At 43.0% G+C, this 17,298-nt stretch overlaps 1 protein-coding gene across 4 annotated transcripts in view; it reads left to right on the plus strand.

Annotated features, from left to right (window-relative positions):
- Positions 1-17,298, plus strand: part of slc12a5a (solute carrier family 12 member 5a) — a 176,797-nt gene that overhangs the window by 121,219 nt on the left and 38,280 nt on the right. For 3 of the 4 annotated variants that reach the window (XM_052075068.1, XM_052075069.1, XM_052075070.1), the window contains exons 2-4: positions 1,439-1,539; positions 2,034-2,171; positions 13,950-14,096. In XM_052075068.1, coding sequence (XP_051931028.1) covers positions 1,439-1,539; positions 2,034-2,171; positions 13,950-14,096 — 386 coding nt within the window. Of the gene's footprint in view, positions 1-1,437; positions 1,540-2,033; positions 2,172-13,949; positions 14,097-17,298 lie in introns of all 4 variants that reach the window. The other variant, XM_052075071.1, reaches the window with a different exon arrangement.

Raw genomic sequence — 17,298 nt, forward strand, 5'->3', positions numbered from 1 at the left:
ATTTCATATAAGACACTCAGTGAGAGTAGTCTGTTTGTGTTTACGCTACAGCAACAGTTGTGAGTCTCAGGTGCCAAATTGTTTACATTTTCTTTGCACAAAACCCAATTGTGAAAGGGCTTAAATAAGTTGTTTTACACATTCTACTGTTTATAAGGAATAAAGTGGTCTACTTTTTGCACTGCAATACTGAATTCCATCTTTAAAAAAAAAAAATTCTTTGCGTATTTGCATCATGTATAATTGCACAATATCACAACAAATTGCACTGTATCGTATCGGATCACATTGATTTGAATTAAATGTCTATCGCGTCGTATCACATCGTGAAGACGGTGAAACGTATCGCATCGTGTCGCCAGAAAATTCCATGTATCGTTTAAGTATCGCATCGCTGGTAGTGCATCGAGATGTGTATCGAATCGTCCTCAGTGCTGAGATTCACATCCCTACACTCTTCTGTCTGAGCTTTTTCACACTCTTTTGTCCTCGTCTGTGAGACTCATTTGCTGGTCTGTGTCTAGCCATGGCCGGCGTCATGCCACATGGTCGCCGCGGCGCCGCTATAAATAACCTCGTCTCGCGGCATTGAGGGCTGAGAGCGAGAGGGAGAGCAATCTGCTGTCTCTCCAAGTAAGCGCTCTCGGGCTGAGGCGTAGACAAGACCAAGCGCACAAAAATTTGTGAGGGTCATTTTCTTTTCAGACTAATGTTGAACCACTTGAAATACGATGGAGAGAAGTCCAAATAAAATGGTGCATCCAAGAGACCACTTTCTTCCCCCCTTTTTCACTTTTCAGTTTCACATTTTTTCCTGGGACTCACTCATTATCTTTCTTCCATATTACTCACTCACTTTCTACTTTCTTCTTCCGAATTCATTTACTTCTGCTCTTTATTCCTCACTTACTCACTCACTCAATCATCCTGTGACTCTCTTGAAATTCCCTTACTTCCTTTCCAAAGTGAAAAACTGTCCTTCCCTTTCCTTCCTTCCTTCCTTCCTTCCTTCTGAAGTCATTTTTTTCCTCATGTCCTTCCTACCACCACCACTTCTTTCCTTCTTTCATGATTCCTGCCTATACCAAGTTACATATTTGTCAAAGTTTAAGAATAATTTAACATAACCTACTTTATGCGTACAAAATAATTATACAAATTCATTTTGATCAAAATGTGATAATCACTGGGGATGCAGAGCAAGTCTGATTAACATGCCACATAAATTGCTTTTGTAATACCTTTTTTAAATTGTAAAAATTACTTAGCTGCCACCTTGCATAATGCCGGCCCCTTTTAAGAGACTGATTGTGATGCTGCAGTTTGGGCCTGTGCATTGAATGCACCGTGTAAGACTGACCATATTGCATAGAGGTGAGCATTCCTTGAACTCGTCTGCCATGTGTGTTTGACTTCCTGTTTTCTTCTCTCCTTTCAGGTGACAATAACCCCAAGGAGAGCAGCCCGTTTATCAACAGCAGTGACGCGGCGGCGGAGAAGAGCCAGCAGTATGATGGCAAGAACATGGCCCTGTTTGAGGTACCCCGCACAAAGCTCCGCATGTATACCCGCGTGGCAGTGCAAAGGATCCTTCTCACGTTTTGAACAGTGGCCCTGGTTGATCGATGTCGGTAACAACACCATGAAGGCCGCGCGGGAGCGTCGGGTTAATGCAAGCTAATCTATCACGAGTGCAGGGATCAACGTGTAAAGGAGGCAATTTGTTACAAACCTCTGCACAAATATCCTGAAATGGTCCCTGCCATATGACATTTGGGACAGAAGAAAGGCAGCGTTTAATACAGATGGCGACTATTGAGGGTGGGAGGCAAAATTAGGTTTGGGCATAATATTACCAACATCCAGAAAGCCCCTACTATTTGCAAGCTCACGTGGTGCATATATTAACATATATGACATTGATTATTTTTATTAATGTGTATGAAATTTAATGCAAATGTACTTTGAATAAATACATACTTTAACCTCAAGGCTGCATTCAATAATGATTGTTTTGGTTTGTGCATGTATAGGAGGAAATGGACACCAGTCCGATGGTGTCATCTCTGCTCAGTAGCCTGGCCAACTACTCCAACCTGCCGCAAGGGAGCAAGGAGCACGAGGAGGCAGAGAACAATGAGGCTGAGTCATCCCGCAAGAAACCAGTCAAGGTATCGCAAGTTTCGCTTTGTTTGACAAGGTTGTGTTTAATGGTACTTGGCAGTAGAGATGAAACAGTATGAAAACGAGGATCGCCAAAATCATTATTATTGTCTGTAATGTCTGAAAAGAAAAATCCCAGATCCACTATGTGAAAACATTAAAATTTTTTAGAAGTGCATTTTTCTACAATTACAAGTGAACCACTCGTACACATTAACTGCCCGATTCTGAGAAATACCTTTACAGACAAAGAACAAGCAAATTATATTTCCTTGATTTCAGATATTGAATCTTGATCAGCTTTTTCAGTGAATGCTTTTCAAGAAACTCTGCTGAGCGACTGAGTGATAAGAACAAAAAAAAATCTCCTAATTTAGAAGCTGTCAATCACTTTCAAATGGCATTCTAAATCCCCGGATTGTGTTCCCGTGTCGCATCTTAAATGTCACTCACTTATGAGTCGCCATCACATTATCCAGCATGATTTCTGTCAGGAAGGAGTTTGCTTCTCAGGGACTTTGTTCGCCGGATGCATTTTTAGCCACGGTGGCAAAGCAAGATAACAAGGTGCATAACGAAGAGCTTGGATCATCGCAGGCGGAACTTGGTTTGGACTTGCTTCCTGCTTTCTGCAAAGTTGACAGCTTGACAGTTTTTCCTCCGCCTTTGACCCGTGGTGTCTGCCCAGTTGCTTCATCAGCATCCCCTGTGATGTTTTCCTTCCTTGTCACATGTCAATTCCCACGGGTCGGAACACTTTCACTCCACCGCCATCGTCCTCACCTTGAACCCAATGACAACTTTAGATGTTTCTGATGTTTAGATGTACACCAGACACTTTCAATGTACACAGTGTAGATCCTGATGAGTTGTGTCGATAAGCCAGCATGTCCTCCTGTGTTTTTACCTGATGCCACTGATAAGCTTGCCTGCAATTTACTGCCGACCATTCCAATGTGTATACCACTTCTCCTTAAAAGTCAGCTAGGATATACTTTGCCTCACCTGCGACCCGAATGAGGTAAAGCACGACTAAAAATTGATCCTATTCTATATGTGCCCTGCGATGGACTGGCGCCCATCCCAGGGTGTACATACTCCACCTTGATAGTCATCTGGGATTGTCTCCAGCTCACCCACGACCCTAATATTTATAAACGGCATACAAAATAGAAAAAATATGCGACAAACATGATTATAGTTCAACACCATCAAGGGCTTTGTAGTTCTACACACTTAAGGATCCTATAGGACAGACCTGGGCAAAGTATGGCCCTGGGATCATAACAGTCCAGCCCATAATTTCTGAACGGCTGTCAAAGTGACCATGAAGTCAAAGTAAACATGAAAACAGTATTTTATTTTATGTGCATATGCGTGGACGCGAGTACAAGCGGGCTAGCAAGCAAAAACTACACGGTATGCCAGCAAAGTTTTTGCTATATATAGCAATTCTTTCAAATCCCTTGAGCAACTATTTTTTCCAAAAAAGCGACTCGCAAAAATTACAACAGTGGTCAGAAATGTTAGTAATATTTTATTTTCTGCATAGTGGAGGAAAGACAACCAAGAACATTTGGCCTCATGCTACTGTATGCAAATGTACAATTTCATATTCTGTATGTAATGGGTTTGTTGTCACTGTATCATTGTACATCACTATCAACAATATTATAGTCTTGACTATAGTTATATATAGTATATTATATAGTCCTGACTAGGAATGACTAATACTAATTGGTGGTTGATGCACAAAGTTGAAGTTTCAAAACTTTCAAGGTGTAATTTTAATCACCACTTACAATTTTGTTTGAAATGTGTATTTCGTAATTATAAGAATACATACCATATGCATACATACGTGTCACAATTAATTGAAACAAGACAGTATTATTTTTTTTCTAAATACTGGTACATTAAAAATTGTATGTAGATGAAGTTGAGGTTGGCATGTTGGTTTGGCCGTTGGCAAGCATTCGAGTTTCTCATTTGGCCCCTTTGAAAAATGAATTGCCCATCCAACTATAGGAACATGCATGTTAGGTCCATTGGAGACTCAAAATTGTTAATGTTTTTTTTTTTGTCGATGCTCTATGTGCCTTACGATTGACTGGCAACCTGTCTAGGTGTACGCCATCTCTCTGAGTAGAAGTCATATATATATATATATATATATATATATATATATATATATATATATATATATATATATATATATATATATATATATATATATATATATATATATATATATATATATATATATATATTTTTTTTTTTTCCTCTCATATTTTTCTTTCTGTGCCCTGCAATTGACTGGCGACAAGTCCAGGGTGTATCCTGTCACCTGTCACCAAAAGTCAGCTGAAATGATCTGCGGTTAAACTGTGACCCTCAACAGGATAAGCGCCTTAGAAAATAAATGGGCGAATTGTTCCTCATTCAATCTAAACCAACGGAATTCAGTTTAGTAAAAGGCAACATGAAGACACCGTTGGACAAATTGAATTGCTGCTTTCAATTACGCAGCAAGCCAGATGCAATGCCCGAGGTGGCAAGCAAAGTATTCACTCAGATGACATTGTGTTTAAGGAACACTGTACAAAGTACAGCATTATTCATAGTGGATTCATTCAGTATATTTGAGTAAATCCGCCATTTAAATAGTCAATTATTTTGTGTAAATATGAGTGTAGCCCGCAGGCCATCTATGGCCACGACATTCTTTAATTTGATCCACGGGGCATTTTCATTATCAAGGATCGTTTCATAGTTGTTTCCTACCAAAAAAGATCATTAGAATTGATATCATTAATATGCATACATTGTTTTACAAGTACATAATATTTTACGATTTTACTTAAATAAATAATTAAATAAACAGTTGGTTAGTCAATTAACAAATTTTAACAAAATTCCTCGTCTCACCCCCCCTCGGGTGGTGTCCGTCCCTCATTCAGCTCTGGTCCTCTACCAGAGGCCAGGAGGCTTGAGGGTTCTGCGCAGTATCCTTGCTGTTCCCAGCACTGCACATTTCTGGACTGAGATGTCCGATGTTGTTCCCGGGATCTGTTGCAACCACTCATCTAGTTTGGGGGTCACTGCCCCGAGTGCTCCGACCACCACAAGCACGACTGTCACCTTTACCTTCCAGGCTCTCTCCAGCTCTTCTCTGAGCCCTTGGTATTTCTCGAGCTTCTCGTGTTCCTTCTTTCTGATGTTTCCATCATTTGGGACCGCTACATCTACTACAACAGCTTTTCTCTGCCCTTTATCTATGATCACGATATCCGGTTGGTTCGCCATTACCATCTTGTCAGTCTGGATCTGGAAGTCCCACAGGATCTTTGCTCTGTCATTCTCCACCACCTTCGGGGGTGTTTCCCATTTTGACCTTGGGGTTTCCAGTCCATACTCCGCACAGATGTTTCGGTAGACTATGCCAGCCACCTGGTTATTGCGTTCCATGTAGGCTTTCCCTGCCAGCATCTTACACCCTGCAGTTATGTGTTGGATCGTCTCAGGTGCCTCTTTGCACAACCTACACCTTGGGTCTTGTCTGGTGTGGTATATCTGGTCCTCAATGGCACTGGTGCTCAGGGCCTGCTCCTGCGATTTCTTTTTTTAATGTACAGTATATTTTAATTGGTCGCTACTTCGCGGATTTTCGTTTATCGTGGGTGGTTTTGGTCCCCACTAACCGCGATAAACGAGGGATTGCTGTATATAAAAAAGACAAAGATGGACAATTTACAACATTTTGCCGGTTCGTCATTCGTCATCAGTCAGCGGCCTGGGCACCCATCCGTCATTGTCGGTCCACAACTTTTTTCCGGACAAACAAAACTAGAATCATCAGTCAATCCATTATTATGTTATTTCAAAGGAGCTTCCGTCATTGCTTCCGTCAGTAAATCTACTACTTTCCATCCGTAGTCCTTTATTGTGTTATTAAATAAACTGTTTTGCATTAACATTCGAACCATGATAATTTTTACCTCAAATTCTAAATTGCCAGGCATCTGTCCTTTCTAAAAATTAAATGTGATGATCGCAAAGGTTTGCCCACCCATGGTGTGAATACTGCTGGAAGAAGCTGAGGTCCATTAAGCCGAGGTGCAGATCTAATCTCCATCCTTTCACCCCAACCCTGCCAATACATTAATTAGAATGTATGCTTTTGCGGCTCGGCCAATCAGTGGCCCATTCAACCAACAATCGCTTCATCAACATGAGAGGCTTTTCATTAAGATGGTCTGTTGCGGTTTCTATCTCTCTCTCTCTCTCTCTCTCTCTCTCTCTCTCTCTCTCTCTCTCTCTCTCTCTCTCTCTTTCTCTCTCTCTCTCTCTCTCTCTCTCTCTCTCTCTCTCTCTCTCTCTCTCGCTTTCCACAGCCAATCACCTCCCCTCTCCATTTCTTGCTCAGCACTCCACTCTCCATTTCCCTCATCATCGACTCCCCTTGGGGATGGGGGGGCCAGGCCAGGAGGGGAGAAGGAGATGGCTTTTCTGTGTTGCAGTGCGAGATTAGCAGATTGCTTGTCCTGCGACATGAATTAGATGTTGAGAGGTCGGTCAAGTTCACGCGCAAACTGCCCTGTGATCTGGTGTATTTGTGTATGTTTTGGACAAGCAATGCAATAAGGCAATCCAAATTCGACCAATTAATTTAAATTTAATGGATTAAAAAAAACTTTTACCTTTTTACCTTTTTTTATATGCAGCTGGAACTGCTTTACAGTTAGTGAACTCAGAACTAAAACTGCTTTTGAAAGCAGAAATGAAAAAGAAGTACAGTATATCCACTGAATTCATCTTCCGAGCCGCTTGATCCTCATTGGTGCTGGAGCCTATCCCAGCTGTCTTCGGGCAGTAGGCGGGGGACACCCTGAATCGGTTGCCAGCCAATCGCAGGGCACACAGAAACGAACAATCATTTGCACTCACACTCACACCTAGGGACAATTTAGAGTGTTCAATCAGCCTGCCACGCATGTTTTTGGAATGTGGGAGGAAACCGGAGCACCCGGAGGAAACCCACGCAGGCCCGGGGAGAACATGCAAACTCCACACAGGGAGGCCGGAGCTGGAATCGAACCCTGTACCTCTGCACTGTGAAGCCGACGTGCTAACCACTGGACTACCGGGCCGCCCTTCCACTGAATTCATTCCGCTCTAATGGTTAACAAATTTAACTCATGCAAAAATGTTTACAATATACTATCCAACCAGCCATCCATTTTCCGATCTGCTTTATCCTCACAAGGGTTGCGGGGGGTGCTTCAGCCTATCTCAGGGACACCCCAAACCGGTTGCTAGCCAATCGCAAGGCACGCGTAGACAAACAACCATCCATGCTCACACTCACACCACAATTTTAGAATGTTCCATGAACCTGCCATTCATGTTTTTGGAATGGGAGGAAACCAGAGTACCCGGGGAAACCCCACACAGCCACAGGGAGAAAATGCAAACTCCACACAGGAAGGCCGGAGCCGCAATCGAACCCTACACCTCTGCACTGTGAGGCCGATGCACTAAGCTGTCTATCACTGGGCCGCCCCTCCAGCTACATTACCTTGGATATATTTTTATTTTATGCTTTCCATACACCTTTTGTAATTAAATGTATTGGACCACTGCATACTCTATGTTCGGCATGCACCTGTGGATTCATATTTTCACAGATTTTTTTTTTGTCTCCACATTTTTTTCAATATTTTCTTAACATGGGGGTGGGGGACTCCTTGTCCCCCATTTCCCTCCATTTTCCCCATGTCTTTTAGCTGGCCCGGTCCCCATTCCCCACAAATATCAGGGATGCACTGTATTGCCCCATGTATAAAAGATAAAATCTCAAAACTAACATATTTGACGTAATTGTAGGCTCTCTAGCGATACCTAATGATGCGTTCAGTGAGCGTGCGCTAGCAGCATAAAAACTCGCTCACACATTGGTTAAATAATCTTCTAGTTCAGAGCTCGGACGTCATTCTATAAATTCCAACTCATCTTTTTACAGCCTCCGTGTTCGTCCACATTAATGCCGTTTCCCTTCACTGTGTTTTATTGTCGTGCACCAATCCTCCCCACCCCTGCATACACACACAAGCGCGCACACACATCCACTGCTGCTCCACCTACTCATTAGTCCAGTGCATCGGATCAGTATTCCCATCATCAGCCTTTCATGAGCATCTATTTTGATAAATGTCAGTTTCTGTTTTGCGCAGCGTCCGAGTGTAGTTGGCTGTTAAACTGACATTTCACAACGCGCCAATTGTCCTCTCAACAGCCTCATGGGATTAATTTTCCATACATGGCCTCTAGCGAAATATCTGTTTTCAGCCTTGATTAATATGTTGATTTGCCTTTTTTTCCCCCGTGGAACGATCCCCGGCTATTTGCTGAAAACCTCACCTCTAAGTGTTTTTGGTGCACCAAAGCCCTGTCTCAATAAGAATTGGTGGCGCAATACAGCTTGACTGAGAGATGCATGTTGTATGTCAGGGAGGAGTTAAGTATAGCCTGGTTTGGGACAGCTGTGTCTTATCCAGGGAAACCAAGACAACGAAAGTATTTATCAAAAATGATGAGATTTTTTTAAGAAAGAAAAAGAAAAGAAACAAACATGGAGGGCCACCCTTCACAGAGCTTTCAAGGGAGCCTCTTACCCCTCCGCGTCTTGTGCTCTCATTTTATCTTGTTGGGAGGTGGTGAAGGTCAGCGCAATCAGCACTTTGAGCAGCTACACAGAGTACAGACTCGTGCTGGCAACTTTGCTTATCCGCAAAATAACTGGTCAGCATTCAATAGTATGAACAGTTACTTCCATTTAGCGCTGTTATATGTCAAATTTCCATTGCAGCTGAACAATATTTTGAGGTTTGCTTTGCATAGCAGTGTATACATTTGGTACAGGAATGCACGCTCAGTTACACCCGTGCTTCCTGTTTTTCATTTTGTTGTTTAATATATGACCCAGAGGTGTTTTCACACACAATCCATTCATCTACCGTCTACCATGTGACAAACCTTATTCCCAGGAATAAAGTAGTTCCCTTTTTAAGAACGGCACGGGTTACTCGGCTTTTTGCCAAGCTCTTATGTCACCAAACTAACAAAAAAAAAAAAAAGTGTCTCAGTCATCATGAAACATTCAGTGAGCTCGGCCTTTTAACATGGATTGTGAATCTTTTAAATAATAAATTGTGCATATGCCCTGCTCCACATTTTGCAAATCTTTTCCTTTGGCCTTCATGTTCACCTTACGCATCAGAGAAATAATGTGTAGTTCTCAACTCGCGAGCATTAAATAGAGTTTAAGGCGCTCGTACGTACGACTCAAACTGCACAGTTTTCCGGCATATTCGCAAATTCACCTATTCCTGATATTTTTTAAGAATCTATCCTCCGTTTTTGTTGAAAAACTCACCAATTTGAGGTGAGGCGAGGAGCTTCATTTCATCAAGATATAGCCTTCTCTGATAGAAATGTAGTGATTCTGAAGGTGTGTTGGGTGGGGATGTTGGGGGTGGGGGTGTTTGGGGGGCTCGATTTTTGGTAAATTTTTGCTGTTTGCAGAATGGCTCAGTCCCTATCCCCCTGCTTATACGGTCCACAAGATATTAATTTCTGTTTCAGTGTGTACAATGACTGCCCCTGAAAAGTTTTTCAGTTTGGTCAATCATGTAACAGCGGTTTTATCAGACTCCCATGCAGGACTTTTGCTTTAGCTTCATCCTGCAAAGCCGACCAAATATTATGTTGGTTGGCTCGTTTCAGTGCGTTTGAGTTTGGTTGGCCTCTTCTCTTGCCATCTCTTTAATAATTCAGCACACCTGAGCAGGAACACATTCGCTCTCTCGACTCCTGTTTGTCCAGCCAAGCATGGCGGCAGTGTTACAAGCTCGCCCTCAGCCCCTCCTCCCCGCCTCTCTTCCATTTAATCGCTTCGTCATTTAATTACATCCTCTTCCCTCACTCAAATTGGAAATCCAACGAGAATGTGCCGCAGAGGTGTTACTTCCCAAAATCCATGCGATCCAAACAGTGGCCTCCGGTAGGTTCCTGGTCAGAACAATCCCATCAGAAGTCATTAATGTGATGGCACTCATTCCATCCTGACATTCTGGAGCATCTACTCATCTATTGCCCGCGGATGTAAATAGTCGCCCATTTTCGGCCTCATTTTCCTCATTACCTTGTTGCGCACCAAGGATATGGAGTTCACCACGATCTCTATTTATTGGACCATGGTTGTCAACAGGGCTGATTTCTGCAGTTGTGTAGATGTCCACAGGCAAATAGGAAGCAAGATGTGCACATTTTTGTTACACCTAAGACGTGACAAAAATAAAACATTGTGAGACATGTATGCTTACGAGAGATGGTAAACAGATGGAAAGTAGTTTTTGAAAAAAGTGACAATGATATATACGACAGCCATGCCACAAAGAGGGAAGAGGACATGATCAGAAGCAGCACACAGGCACAACCAAAGCCAAGTGGAAAACCACAACCATTAATTTGAAATTTAACACCCAAGACTAACCAGTGAAATCACACCATACTTAAAAGTAGTTCAACATCGACATTGACTTAGAGTACGGTAAGTGTTTTGAATGTGACTGTATTTACTTGAAAATGCAGTTTGGTGAGCGGCTTGTGGCGAGAGACAGAGCGTGAGGAAGTGGAATTTATTGCTGTGGCAAATATCTGAAAGGGTGCGCATCTAACCCACCTGAGCCATCCAGTCTGTGGCCTGACTCCAACCCCCCCCCCCCCCTCGGTGGGCAGCTGTCTCCTCGCAGCTTGCTCAGTGGTGCCCTGCTGGCCTACCTGTGGCTGTGCAGCAGCCTGCCCTCCCAACGCTCACGGTGGCTAACTCCCACGGGAAATCATTGCTGCTGCTGACTCCCGGCCCGCTTACCAAACCTATTTTGTGTGTGTGTGTGTGTGTGTGTGTGTGTGTGTGTGTGTGTGTGTGAACAGGACTGCAGTCCGCAAATGAAATACCAATTGAAAGAAAATAGAAAAGCAGCACTTTTGATAAGGGTGTGAGTGCATGTCCCTCCCTCCCACCAAGCTCACTGAGAATGCATACACAAGTGTTCAATTTGTTTGCAGCTACTTCACCGTATAGAAGAGTCTTTTCAATCATGTACTCACTCGCCAACTCTGTGGATGTCGAACCAGGTTCCTGCTATCAGACTTTACATCTGTGATAGTCCTCTCTGTTCACCGTATTCACACATCTTTTGCTTCATTTTTTTATCAAAATAGATAAGATAAGATAAGATATCATTTATTTGTCCCGCAATGGGGAAATTACAATCAGAATTCAGAAAGGAAAACGCTGGGTAGGGAGAGGGAAAAAAAAACATGCGCGAACTATCCTCTCCCGAGGATAATTTAAGTTCAGGATAAAAAAGACCCTACCACATAAATAAGCATATGACAGTTACAACAAGTCACAAGACACAACATGTAATAAGTCATTTATTACATCATTTACATTACATTCAGCCCTCACCGTGTTGTGAAGCTTCAAATTTGCTTCATGAACTGGTTCTATTTTTTTCACTCCTCAAGATGGTACCCCTTGGGCTGAATTGGGCTGAAAGTACACACACCATTTCTTAAACCCTTATCTTCAAACAAAGAGTGACATCTGCAGCAGTCAAAAATATAAGTGGTTCATGAAGCAAATTTGAAATTTCACTTTAAAATATTCAATTATTCATTCATTCATTCATCTTCCGAACCGCTTGATCCTCACTAGGGTCGCGGGGGGTGCTGGAGCCTATCCCAGCTGTCTCCGGGCAGTAGGCGGGGGACACCCTAAATCGGTTGCCAGCCAATTGCATGGCACACACAGACCAACAAACATCCGTGCTCACACTCGCACCTAGGGACAATTTAGAGTGTTCAATCAGCCTGCCACGCATGTTTTTCGAATGTGGGAGGAAACCGGAGCACCCGGAGAAAACCCACGCAGGCCCGGGGAGCTGGAATCGAACCCGGTACCTCTGCACTGTAAAGCCGACGTGCTAACCACTGGACTACCGGGCCGCCCTATTCAATTATTAATATCGGTAATATTTTGGAAGGTGTCACTCTTTTTTTTTTTTTCTCTAATCACAGTAGGGCTCTGTTCCCATCCCACCGGAATACTGTTAACTGCTAGCGCATTGCAGGTACAACTTCTTCTTGTTATTTTCACTCTCGAGAATGACTTGAGACAAATTATACAAACAATCACTTGTGTTGTGTTTTGTGTCAGGGAATAGAACAAACGTCAGGTCACATTGACATTACAGAGTATGTAGAAATATTGAACAAATTAGAGATATTCCATAATCAGGTCTTTGCTGACTTTGATTGGAAGTAGAGAAACATTTTTTGCCCTTTGTACTTTGCTTTAGAAAACTGTTTTTTTTTTTTTGTCTACGATGAGCTCTCCTGTGCATGAACCTTCATAAATATCACATTTCTTCAACTTTTAGAGCACATAAAAAGTCATGTGCAGTGATTACTCAGTGTTTTCTATTCAATCTTGACATGCTGACTTAACTTTGTTTCCTTTTTGAAAAGCCTAACAATAGATACACCCCCTCGCCTGCCAGTGTCACTGCCTTTTTTTTAATCCCAGATCCACTTCAATTTGAATAAAGTATCTAAATATAGCACATTCATCCACTTTGATATTTCAGGATAAGATCACAATTACTAAAAAAAATTTAAAAATCCAACCCGACCTCTTCATGAGCTGCATTGTGCAGCTGCGACAGATTTTGTTTTTATGTAGTGCGATACAAGCCAACATCTGATGGCTGATGTGTAAGAGCCCATATCTTAGGCCCACCCTCCTCCACAAGGATCCGTCAATTGAAAAATATGAGTGGTTGATTACAGTGTGGCAGTGAGGATGAGCAGCTTGGAATGAAATGAAAATGGAGGATAGAGAACATTCTGTTTCAACAATGTCAAGCACGGTATACTCGGGCGCTATGCGCCCGAAACGCCCTGATTTTGATGCATTTGAGGGATGCAGCTAGGATTGGCCAGGAAAGAACAAATTCCATCCAATCCCTCCTCTGTGCACTGCTTTCACACTCTCAGTGCCCACGGAAAGGCTGGTGTGCACCATGCATGCACTTTGCATTTCTCCACTCATTCCTTCATTTCTACCCCAGTTGAATCTACGAAGAGGACACCACAGCATTCCAACTTACCTTACAGTTTCATGAGTGTGACCAAAGGTCCACTCTCAGTTGTTCTACTCCATTGACACACATGCACGCACATTCACCACATGTCTGTATTCAAATCTATTCAATAATATGTTCTTATTTGATATAGGTTTGAATGTTTTTGTAACTTACCTACATCATGTACCTTGTTAAGATCTCGGTTTCGGACAGGTGTGAAACTCATTCGGTGGCCACTGTGTGCATGTCTGATATTTGCTCACTGTGGTCCAAAGAATGCTCAGGGAATTTGTGTGAACTCTCCGACGCCAGGAAAATTTGAGGACACATTTTGCATCTCACAATGGCGCACAAAAGCTCCATTACATTCTACATGAGCAAGATTGAGCAAAATACCAGAATTTTAGAAGATAAAATTGTAACATTATCAAGTCAGAATAATATAAGAGCAAATAAAAAACCTTGAATCACTTATTTATTTATTTTCTATGCGAGCATCTGCCATATATTTTCTCTCTTTTGTATTATTATAAGACTTTTTCTGACCCCAGCACCGATTGTGTCCCCCGGCAGGCCCCCCAGCTCGGCACGCTGATGGGCGTCTACCTGCCCTGCATCCAGAATATCTTTGGCGTCATCCTTTTCCTCAGGATGACCTGGCTCGTTGGCATCGGTGGAATCATCGGAACCTTCATAATCGTCTTCATGTGCTGCACCACCGTAAGTATTTCCTGTCTGTCTTTTGAGCAGAGAAGCAGGGTGCAACCCTAAACTGTTCGCCGGCCAATTGCTGGGCACAAACAACACTTCAAACTCACATTCACGCCTGTGGACAATTTAGACTAAGGATGGGCAACTTAAACACAGGAGGGTAACTGAGGGGCCGCATAGGACAATTCCTGATCAGTTTTATGACAAAAATGACTGTTTTAAATATGAACAAAATATGTGCAAATTGTGTGCACTTAATATCATTCATTTTTCTGAATACATTTTTCAATGCATTTTCAAAGATCTACTATTCTAACCCAACAACAAAGGTTTTCAAGCAAACAAACAAAAAAAAACAAAAGACTCTGAAAATGGCTCAAAACCGCTGGGCAAGAAACCAACATTATGTGCAAGAACTCTTTGTGCATTTTTTTCAAAAAAATCAACTCCCTCATAATTGTAATATAATTGAGGTACTATGATTGTCCTGCGTACCATTCCAAATCCACAAGAAAGGATTAGGCCAAATCACTTTTTAATTCGAGCACTATAAGACATATTTAGTGCAACTATGACATGTGTGCCATCTAGTGGTTCCTGATGATATTATATCTTAAAACTACAGTTGACCCCTGCATTTTATTTGCGGTTTGGCACCCGTGGATTGGCATATTTACAGATTTGTCCTTTTCTTTTTGTCAATATTTTTTCATAGATTGAATTTTTCCTGATCCCCCCTGCCTATTTCCCCCATTTTTCATGGAAAATTATTGTTACATATATGATGAATTTTATGAACATTTTTTGGAAGATTTTTGGGGGGGAGTTGTCAGAAAAAAATTATCCCCCCCAAATTTTTCCCCCCTGCTACCAGTTGCCCATCCCTCATATAGAGTCTTCAAATGCATTGGATTGTGTGAGGAAAGCAAAGAAAAGTCGCACAAGCAAATTTGAGATTGCAACCTGAGACCCTTTGACTGTGATATGGATGCACCAACCACAATGAGACGCCAACGCCATAATCCATCGTAAGGGTAACCACTGTGTTACCCTTGTTGAAACATGTCAACCGAATTCCAAATCGTTCCTTCTTCGGGGTTGCTTTAGTGTGTCTTCTCTTCGTTTTCACTGAGCATTTTGTCAGGACTGTATGTTGGCATGCATGTGTGCAAATGTGTGTCGTTTTGTGCGTGTGTGCGTGTGCGTGTGTGCGTGTGTGCGTGTGTGTGTGTGTGTGTGTGTGTATGTGTGTGTGTGTGTGTGTGTGTGTGTGTGTGTGTGTGTGTGGTGCATGTGTGAGTATGTGAGCAGCCTAGATTCTCCTTCAGCACCGGGTGTATTTATAGAACAACCCCCTCAAATCCCCACCATGGCAAACTAGCCTTCACACACGCACACACACACACACACACACACACACACACACATGTGCACAGTATCAATACGTTTCCCACTATTGTGACGTTCTTCTCCCTGCTTTTCTATTTGTACTTGGGCACGTTTTGCATGCCAGTCGTATTTGCAAGCCATCCATCCCAGTTTATATTGATCTTGTAAGCGTGATGAAAACAGTGTGCACAAAGAGGAAAAACAATCACCGAGCTGACTCGCATTGGCAGCAACACAAACACACTCAAATTTCATCTCCATCTCTCATTCTCTGTCTCTATCTCTCTCTTTCTTGTGCACACACACCCACACACACACACACACACACGCACAAACACACACACACACGGAGAGGCGTGTTTCTTATCAGTCGCACTGCTGAGATCATTGCAGAGGCCCCCGGGTGATAAGCCTGAGCATGAACGGTGTGTGTGGATCCCCTCCCACCACCTCTCTTTCCTCCTGTGCTCCTTACATAACACATCACCACAGCGACCCCCCTCCTTCTCCCCGTCACAAAAGTGAAAATCCACAGGACATGAAGAGGCAAAGCGTGCGGTACGCCTCAACTTGGCATCATAGAGAGCATGAGCCCCACTTTTGATTGACAGGGTGCCAGAATGGAAATTTCAGTTTTCTTTTTTTTTTTTACCCTTTCAGGGACAGCGGTTACTAGATGGACAGTGAAAGGGTTATTATCATACAATCACATTACAATTAAGAGAAGTTGGTTCAAAATTCCAAGGAAACAAGAGTAAATTGCAATAACACGAGAAGTTTGGCATGCCATCGTAAGAGTTTTTATTCTTGTAATTTATATATATATATATATATATATATATATATATATATATATATATATATATAAAAAAATCCTCGTCTCACCCCCCCTCGGGTGGTGTCCGTCCCTCATTCAGCTCGGGTCCTCTACCAGAGGCCAGGGAGCTTGAGGGTTCTGCGCAGTATCCTTGCTGTTCCCAGCACTGCACATTTCTGGACTGAGATGTCCGATGTTGTTCCTGGGATCTGTTGCAACCACTCATCTAGTTTGGGGGTCACTGCCCCGAGTGCTCCGACCACCACAGGCAGGACTGTCACCTTTACCTTCCAGGCTCTCTCCAGCTCCTCTCTGAGCCCTTGGTATTTCTCGAGTTTCTCGTGTTCCTTCTTTCTGATGTTTCCATCATTTGGGACCGCTACATCCACTACAACGGCTTTCCTCTGCCCTTTATCTATGATCACGATATCTGGTTGGTTCGCCAATACCATCTTGTCAGTCTGGATCTGGAAGTCCCACAGGATCTTCGATCTGTCATTCTCCACCACCTTCGGAGGTGTTTCCCATTTTGACCTTGGGGTTTCCAGTCCATACTCCGCACAGATGTTTTGGTAGACTATGCCAGCCACCTGGTTATGGCGTTCCATGTAGGCTTTCCCTGCCAGCATCTTACACCCTGCAGTTATGTGTTGGATCGTCTCAGGTGCCTCTTTGCACAACCTACACCTTGGGTCTTGTCTGGTGTGTTATATCTGGGTCTCAATGGCTCTGGTGCTCAGGGCCTGCTCCTGAGCAGCCAGGATGAGTGCCTCTGTGCTGTCCTTCAGGCCAGCCCTCTCTAGCCACTGATAGGACTTCTTAAGATCGTCCACTTCAGTTATGGTCCGGTGGTACATCCCGTGTAGGGGCTTGTCCTCCCATGATGGTCCCTCTTCCAGCGCCTCATCTACTGTTCCCCATTGTCTGAGACATTCTCTGAGTACGTCATCCGTTGGAGCCTTCTCCTTGATGTATTCATGGAGCTTGGATGTTTCATCCTGGACA

This window comes from Hippocampus zosterae, chromosome 9, assembly GCF_025434085.1.
Source record: "Hippocampus zosterae strain Florida chromosome 9, ASM2543408v3, whole genome shotgun sequence".
Taxonomy (NCBI): domain Eukaryota; kingdom Metazoa; phylum Chordata; class Actinopteri; order Syngnathiformes; family Syngnathidae; genus Hippocampus; species Hippocampus zosterae.